The following is an 8,097-nucleotide window of genomic DNA, read 5'->3' on the forward strand; positions in this document are numbered from 1 at the left end:
ATATATTAAAATTTCACTAATTAGATTTTATTAATTTTTTTGAATTATTTGAATACTATTTGTTGATAATTCTATTAACAACTAACATATATTTATATAGACATTCTTCTGATCATCAACCAAAGTACTCATGGTGTTGCATGGAATTCCTCACTAGTCTAGTCTATATATATATATATATATATATACACTAAAGGAAAACCCAAGAGGTATTGAGGTGTTGGTGAATTATGATTGAGTTTGAGATATCCCACATTAGTGATAGATTGAAAGATTGGGATAAGGATGCGTGTATAAGAAAGAAGATGAAATTTATTATGTCAACTCAAGGGGCTTGACTCATAAAGTTATCTTATTTGGATGACTTTGTTTTTCCAAAACAAATCTAATTATATAAAAATAAAAATGAATTGTGTTTATAACCATATATATATATATATATATATATATATATATAACAATAAAATAAGTAACAAGAGGTATTAAGATGGTAACATGAGAATTGAGTATCTGGAGGTTGGTGAAAGGGTAAAAGATTATATATATATATATATATATATATATATATATTAAAGGAAAACCCAAGAGGTATTGAGGTGACATCATGAGCATTGAGTATTGAGGTGACATCATGAGGTTGAGTTTGAGATATACCACATTGGTGAGAAATTGAAAGATTGGGATAAGGATATGTGTATAAGAAAGAAGTTGAGATTCATTCTATCAACTCAAGGACTTGACTCATATGGTTATCTTATTTGGATAATCCTATTTTTGTAAAACAAATTTTATTATATATAAAAACAAAAATGAATTGTGTTTATAACCATATATATATATATATATATATATAAAAAATAAAAGAAGTACCAAGAAGTATTGAGATGATAACATATGAATTTAGTATTTAGATGTTGGTAAGGGTAAAATATTGGAATAAGGAAGTGCATATAAGAAAGAAAGATGAGATTCATAGTTTCAACTCATGAGGCTTAACTCATCAATTATCAATATTATATATATATATATATATATATATATATACTAGGTTCGATACCTGTATTACACGGGATAATTTGAAAAAATTAAATCATGTCAAGAACTTATCTTAGATATATGAATGATCATCGAAACTACAATGCTACTTCAGACTTGTACTCTAGAAATAACTCTGAAGTATAACTTTGAAAAATGACTCTTCAGACTTGAATTTAGAAATGAAACTATCAATAATTAGTTAAAATAAAGTTAACCCTAAATAAAATTAAATTTAGAAATGAAACTATATAAGTAAACTGAATTTAAACTTAGAACTAAATTTTGAATGACTCTTTAGACTTATACTCTTGAAATAACTCTAAAGAATGACTTCAGACTTATACTCTTGAAATAACCATGAAGTAAAACTCTTCAGACTTCATAGCTCTGTATAGACAAGCCAGAAGCCCTGCATACACTATCATGAGGCTCTGCATGCACTATGCAAAGAGTCTGCATGGTTGCTCCATCTAGAAAAGAAGACTTCAAAGTTCGGGTGAGCTAACTCTGAAGAATGACTCTTCAGACTTATACTCTAGAAATAACTCTGAAGTAAAACTCTGAAGAATGACTCTTCGGACTTGTACTCTAGAAATAACTCTGAAGTGTAAAATCAATCCCACTAAATTAGAGTTCAGACTTCTAAGTCTGGAAAAAAAGACTTTAGAGTTCGGGTGAGCTAAGTCTGAAAAAGAAGGCTTCAAAATTCGGGTGAGCTAACTCTGAAGAATGATTCTTTAGACTTGTACTCTTCAGACTTTTAGAAGACTTCAGAGTTCAAACTTATGAGTCTGAAAAAGAAGACTTCAGACTTCTTTTTCTAAGTCTAAAAAAAGACTTTAGCGTTCAGACTTTTAAGTCTGGAAAAAAAGACTTCAGAGTTCAGACTCTAGAGCTCGGGTGAGCTAAGTCTGGAAAAGAGGATTTCAGAGTTCGGGTGAGCTAACTCTTAAGAATGACTCTTCAGAGTTGTACTCTTGAAATAACTTTGAAGAATGACTTCAGACTTGTACTCTTGAAATAACTTTGAAGTAAAACTCTGAAAAATGACTTCAGACTTGTACTATTGAAATAACTCTAACGTATAACTCTGAAGAATAACTCTTCAGACTTGTACTCTTGAAATAACTCGAAAGTATAATTCTGAAGAATGACTTCAGACTTGTACTCTTGAAATAACCCTTAAGTAAAGCTCTTCAGACTTTAGAGCTCTGTATAAGCAAGCTAGAAGCTTTGCATGCACTATGCAAAGGTTATGCATGCTGCATTGTCTGGAAAAGAAGACTTCAGAGTTCAGCTGAACTAACTCTAAATAATGACTCTTCAGACTTGTACTATGGAAATAAGTTTAAAGTAAAACTCTGAATAATGACTTTTCAGACTTGTACTCTTGAAATAACTCTGAAGTATAAAATCAATCCCACTAAATCAGAGTTCAGACTTCTAAGTCTAAAAAAGGATTTCAGAGTTCGGGTGAGCTAAGTCTGAAAAAGAAGACTTCGGAATTCGGGTGAGCTAAATCTGAAGAAAGACTCTTCAGACTTGTACTCTTCAGACTTGTACTCTTCAGACTTGTAGAAGATTTCAGACTTCTGAGTCTGAAAAAGAAAAATTCAGACTTCTTTTTCTAAGTCTAAGAAAAAGACTTCAGTGTTCAGGCTTCTAAGTCTGAAAAACAAGACTTTAGAGTTTAGACTCCAGAGTTTGGGTGAATTATTTCAGAAAAAGCAAACTTCATAATTCGGGTGAGCTAACTCTGAAGAATGACTTCAAACTCTCTTGAAATAATTCTGAAGTAAAACTTTTTAGTAAATTGAATTTAGAATAAAATGAAGTTAACCTAAGAATAAAATTGAATTTAGAAATGAAATTATATCAGTAAATTGAATTTAAACTTAAAAGTAAACACCATTTTTTTGGGAATTAGTTAACACACGAATTAATTAACCCAAGAATAAAATCAATTGCATCCTAAACTAGTGAGATTGATTGAATAAGAGGACACATGTCGATCAAATGATTATGATAGAACTGTTAATGTAAATTATGTCTAGATACATTCAAATGAGTCTAATTGAACAACTAATATAAATTGTGTTTAGATACGTATTTAGGGGGAAAATAAGAAAACCGACTCACCAGAAGATGTCACATGTAATCCAAGTTACTTATTTATTATAAGTATGTATATATATATATATATAAGAAAACCCAAGAGATATTGAGGTGGCATCATGAGAATTGAGTATTGAGGTGCCTATCCCGCTTATTCATTAGGGCGAGCGGATGGTGAACCATGAATGAGTTTGAGATATTTCACATTGGTGAGAGATTGAAAGAATGAGATAAGGATGTGTGTATAAGAAATAAGATGAGATTTATTGTGTCAACTCAAGGGGCTTGACTCATAAGGTTATCTTATTTGGATGACCCTATTTTTGTAAAACAAATCTTATTATATAAGAACAAAAATGAAATGTTTATAATCACACACACACACACATACACACACACATACACACACACACACACATATATATATATATAATAAAAGAAGTACCAATTATTGAGGTGATAACATGAGAATTGAGTATTTAGATGTTGGTGAAAGGGTAAAAGATTATATATATTAAAGGAAAACCCAAGAGGTATTGAGGTGGCATCATGAGCATTGAGTATTGAGGTGTTGGTAAATTGTGGTTGAGTTTGAGATATCCCACATTGGTGGGAAATTGAAAGATTGGGATAAGGATATGTGTATAAGAAAGAAGATGAGATTCATTGTGTTAACTCAAGGGTTTGACTCATAAGGTTATCTTATTTGGATGACCCTATTTTTGCAAAAAAAAATCTTATTATATAGAAATAAAAATGAATTGTGTTTATAACCATATATATATATATATATATAATAAAAGAAGTACCTAGAAGTATTGAGATGATAACATATGAATTTAGTATTTAGATGTTGGTGAGGGTAAAATATTGGAATAAGGAAGTGCATATAAGAAAAAAAGATGAGATTTATCGTTTCAATTAATGAGGCTTGACTCATCAATCATCAATATATATATATATAGAGAGAGAGAGAGGTATACAACCCTTGACATTTGTGCAACCAATACAACCCAATTTCAACCGTCCATTTCATTTGATTAATATGTGATTTCATATAAGTTTTGATTGTTTCCTAATATAAAGTATTGATCATAATTAATGAACCATATTCATCTTCCATAAATATTCAAATCATAATAAATGAACTCTCATCATTTCCATAAATATCTCAATTTATTAGGTTGCATTGGTTGTACAAATGCGATGGGTTGTATTTGAAACGAACTCTCTCTCTTTCTCTCTCTCTCTCTCTCTATATATATATATATATAGATAAGAAGAACCAAGAGATATTGAGATGACATCATTAGAATTGAGTATTGAGGTGTTGGTGAATTATAATGGAGTTTGAGATATCACATATTGGTGAGAGAATGAGGATTGGGATAAGGAGGTGTGTATAAGAAACAAGGATACAATTCATTATGTCAACTCAAGGGACTTGACTCATAAGGTTATCTTATTTGGATATTAAGGTGACACCATGGGAATTGATGAATTATGGTTGAGTTTAAGATATCCCACATTGGTAAGATAAAATATTAAAATAATGAGTTATGTATAAAAAGAAGAATGAGATTTATTGTTTCAACTTATGAGGCTTGAGTCATTTGATCATGTTATTTCGATAACCCTGTTTTTGTAAAATAAATCTTATTATATAAAAATAAAATCAATATATATGGGCCTAATCAAACGAGAACTAATTAGTTTGTGATAACCGTGAGGTCCAATCTCAACCACAAATCAATAGATAAATTAGGAAATTTATAATTTTGGTAATTTTGAATTAAAATGTTAATGCAAAGACATTTTAGGCATTTTCTCTCCTTTCTCCTCTCTCCCTCTTCAATATACGTCCCCGGCCTCCGGCAACCGTCCTTCGGTGATACCACAGTGGTATCACAATTCATCTTATATATGTTTGGGTATCACACTGAGGTCATTTGTGCAGTCGATCAGATATGTAACACAATGGTACACAATGCATCTTATATGTGCTTGGGTATTACACTGTATCTTTTGTTTAACATAGTCAATATTTTTAGGCATCACAGTCGTATCACCAGAGGACGGTGGCCGGAGGCCGAGGATGGTGGTCGAAGCTGAAAGATGGAGGACGGGGGACGGAGAGAAGAGGGGGAGAGAGGAGAGAGGAGAGAAAATACCTAAAATGTCCTTGCATTAAAATTTTAATTCAAAATTACCAAAATTATAATTTTTCTTATTTATCTATTAATTTGTGGTTGAGATTGGATCTCACGGTTACCACAAACTAGTCTGTTCTCCTTTGAATGAGCTCATATCTATATTACTTTATAAAGCAAATTTGCCCAAAGTCTTAAAAACATCTTAACATGCATAAGGTACTACCCTTTAATGCAGAAAGTCTTAAAGTCTTAAAAATGTACAATTTTTTATGCATTTTCAATTTAAGTTACTACCCTTTAATGCATAAACACCTTCATCCGCCTCTAAACCTAAACCACTCCAAACACATCGCACGCTCTCCTCTTCCCAAGGCAACTCTGCCCAACGACCAACATCGTACGCTCTCCTCTTCCCATGCCGATTCAGTCTCCAAGGATCGCTCTATAGCACGCTCTCCATGATTCAGTCTTAAATGATCGCTCCTGTCATGATTTACCTATCAAAACACGAGGCGATTTTGTGGAGGTTTCAAGCTTCTAGGTAATTACTTCTATACTATCTGTTGTAGCATGTAAGGAAGTTGAGCTGAAGTTTGTTATTTTCTTAATGTCATTCTCTGTTCTTTTGCTTTGGCTTTTGTTACTATAACCAAGAAATTCTTTTAGGACAATCGCCCAAGGACTGATAAGGAGAAGGAAGAATTAGATCGAGCAATTGCACTTTCTTTGGCCGAAGGTTTGAAGAATCCAAATGGTAAGATGTTAGTAATTGAAAATTGGAATTCCTTTTTTGTAACTCTCATCCAATTCATTTTCAACCTTTATCTCTAGATTACAGAAAAAAACATTGTGTTTGAATCCGTTCAGGATATCAGTGGCAGCCAGACAATGATGAAGATCTTGCAAAATCACGTCAAGACGACCTTCATCCGTCATACCTTCCATATGTACCTAGCGAATGTCATCCCATGGGATATAGGTACTTATAAGTTATATCTATATCCCTGTGGTTTTTTCTGCAGTCGTGTTAAGCTGGACTGTCTTCCATTGCCTGTATTTCTAGAAAACGAAGGGTCAAATCATGATATAACTTTGATTGATCTTTATATACATATCCAACTTGCAGAGTATGTGGTGGCTGCAACCGCGACATTGATGCTTGTGGTTMTGTTATGGGGACCTTTTTTCATCCAKAGTGCTTCTGTTGTCRTGCTTGTGGTTACCCAATCACCGAACACGAGGTCATTTGTTCTGCTATTAGCCATCATGCCACCAAATGCATTTTATTTGATTTAAACTTATTTCTCATTTGATCCGTGACAAACTTATGTAATGTCAAATGATGTTGTTGAATCTCTTACTATTGCCAGCTCTTATTAGTTTTTTCTATTGATTTAAGTTCTCTTTATCAGGGAAAGATGCATACCATAAGTCATGTTTCAAAGAGTTGACTCATCCCAAATGTGAAGTCTTCTTTCAATTTGTAAGCAAAAACTATGCTTATGAAACCCCTTTTGTGCATTAACTAACTTTCAGCTATCTTGATTCTTAAAATAAGATTTGGAATGCTAAAAGATTACAGATGAACTGCATTAAGGCTGATATGATCTCTAGAAAGACTATTACTGGAAGCATGTGTAATATTATTATCTATGCTTTTCTAGATTCCCACGAACGGAACTGGGTTGATTGAGTATCGATGCCACCCATTTTGGTCCCAGAAATATTGTCCTGCACACGAGAATGATAATACACGAGAATGATATAGGTACTTATAAGTTATATCTATATCCCTGTGGTTTTTTCTGCAGTCGTGTTAAATCATCTGATAATATTTCATGGTCAGATGACAAATTGCAGTTTACTTTTCACCAATGGGAAAACATCCCTGCCAACGGCAAAGATCATGTGCATCTTACAAAGGAGCTCCTTGGAAGCTGTGATAGCATTGAATGGCAGGTATGTTTACTTTCGAAAATAAGACTAGGGTGGTTGTGCAAAAATAAGTTGAATACATACTCACAACAACTCTAAATGGGTGCTAACTAATTAACACCATCTCTTCTAAGCCTACGTTCATTCCTTTACTATCTATGGTTATTGATTGCACTTACCTGTTTCCATGTTTGATCTCTAGCCAATATTACACATTTATGGACCTTCCTCAGTGGAGTTTTTAGTGGTTCCAATATGATGATCATCATTGTTATTGGCCTATCATAAATGCATTTAGTTTTGTTTCCTGATAGGAAGGTAGATGAGTTAGAGAAGACAATTTCGGTTGCAGCAAGAGATCCTGCATGGTTTGGCATCAATGAAGTTGAGCTTGGAAAAAGAAGGAGATGGACCAGCATTACCCGGACTCAGGTTCTTTATGTACCTCATAAAAAGATTTTTGTCAAACCTACTTTGCTTTGCTTTTTACCATCATTGGTTGAATGTACATTTTCATGTTCCTTATCTTAAACACCTATATAATTCTGTTGAATTTCATTATTGGATCAGGTGGGAAATGTAAAGAAAGCAGTGGGTGGGAAAGACTTAAATGGCAAAAGCATTTCAAATAAGATCGGGGAACGCCGAGAATTGATGAGGGTACCACATTCTAAACAGCATGAGAGAACACCTCTGTATATTGCTGGAGAGAATGATGATTTCATCTCCTCTGAATCAGATAGACAAATGCTTCTCATAAAGTACATGAATTACCCACTTTTCCTTTCTTTTGGTTTTCACTTGCATGATTCTCTGTATATGTTATCTACACTTGTTGACATGGAATGGGTGGATT

At 32.9% G+C, this 8,097-nt stretch overlaps 1 protein-coding gene and 1 long non-coding RNA gene across 2 annotated transcripts; both read left to right on the forward strand.

The window, feature by feature from the left end:
- Positions 1-5,971: 5,971 nt before the first annotated feature.
- LOC112504119 lies at positions 5,972-6,730 on the forward strand. Its single transcript, XR_003068130.1, has 3 exons — positions 5,972-6,060; positions 6,174-6,285; positions 6,433-6,730. It is a non-coding gene; the product is annotated as an uncharacterized LOC112504119 (long non-coding RNA).
- Positions 6,731-7,005: 275 nt separating this feature from the next.
- Positions 7,006-8,090, forward strand: LOC112504120 (syntaxin-61-like; the record flags this gene model as incomplete). The annotated part of the gene is made up of 4 exons (XM_025108075.1): positions 7,006-7,034; positions 7,118-7,265; positions 7,560-7,673; positions 7,812-8,090. Coding segments are annotated over exons 1-4 (570 nt in total), but the record flags the coding sequence as incomplete, so codon positions are not given.
- Between the last annotated feature and the right edge of the window lie 7 nt (positions 8,091-8,097).

The sequence above is a fragment of the Cynara cardunculus genome, unplaced genomic scaffold, assembly GCF_001531365.2.
Source record: "Cynara cardunculus var. scolymus isolate 2C unplaced genomic scaffold, CcrdV1 Un_Scaffold_4689, whole genome shotgun sequence".
NCBI lineage: Eukaryota > Viridiplantae > Streptophyta > Magnoliopsida > Asterales > Asteraceae > Cynara > Cynara cardunculus.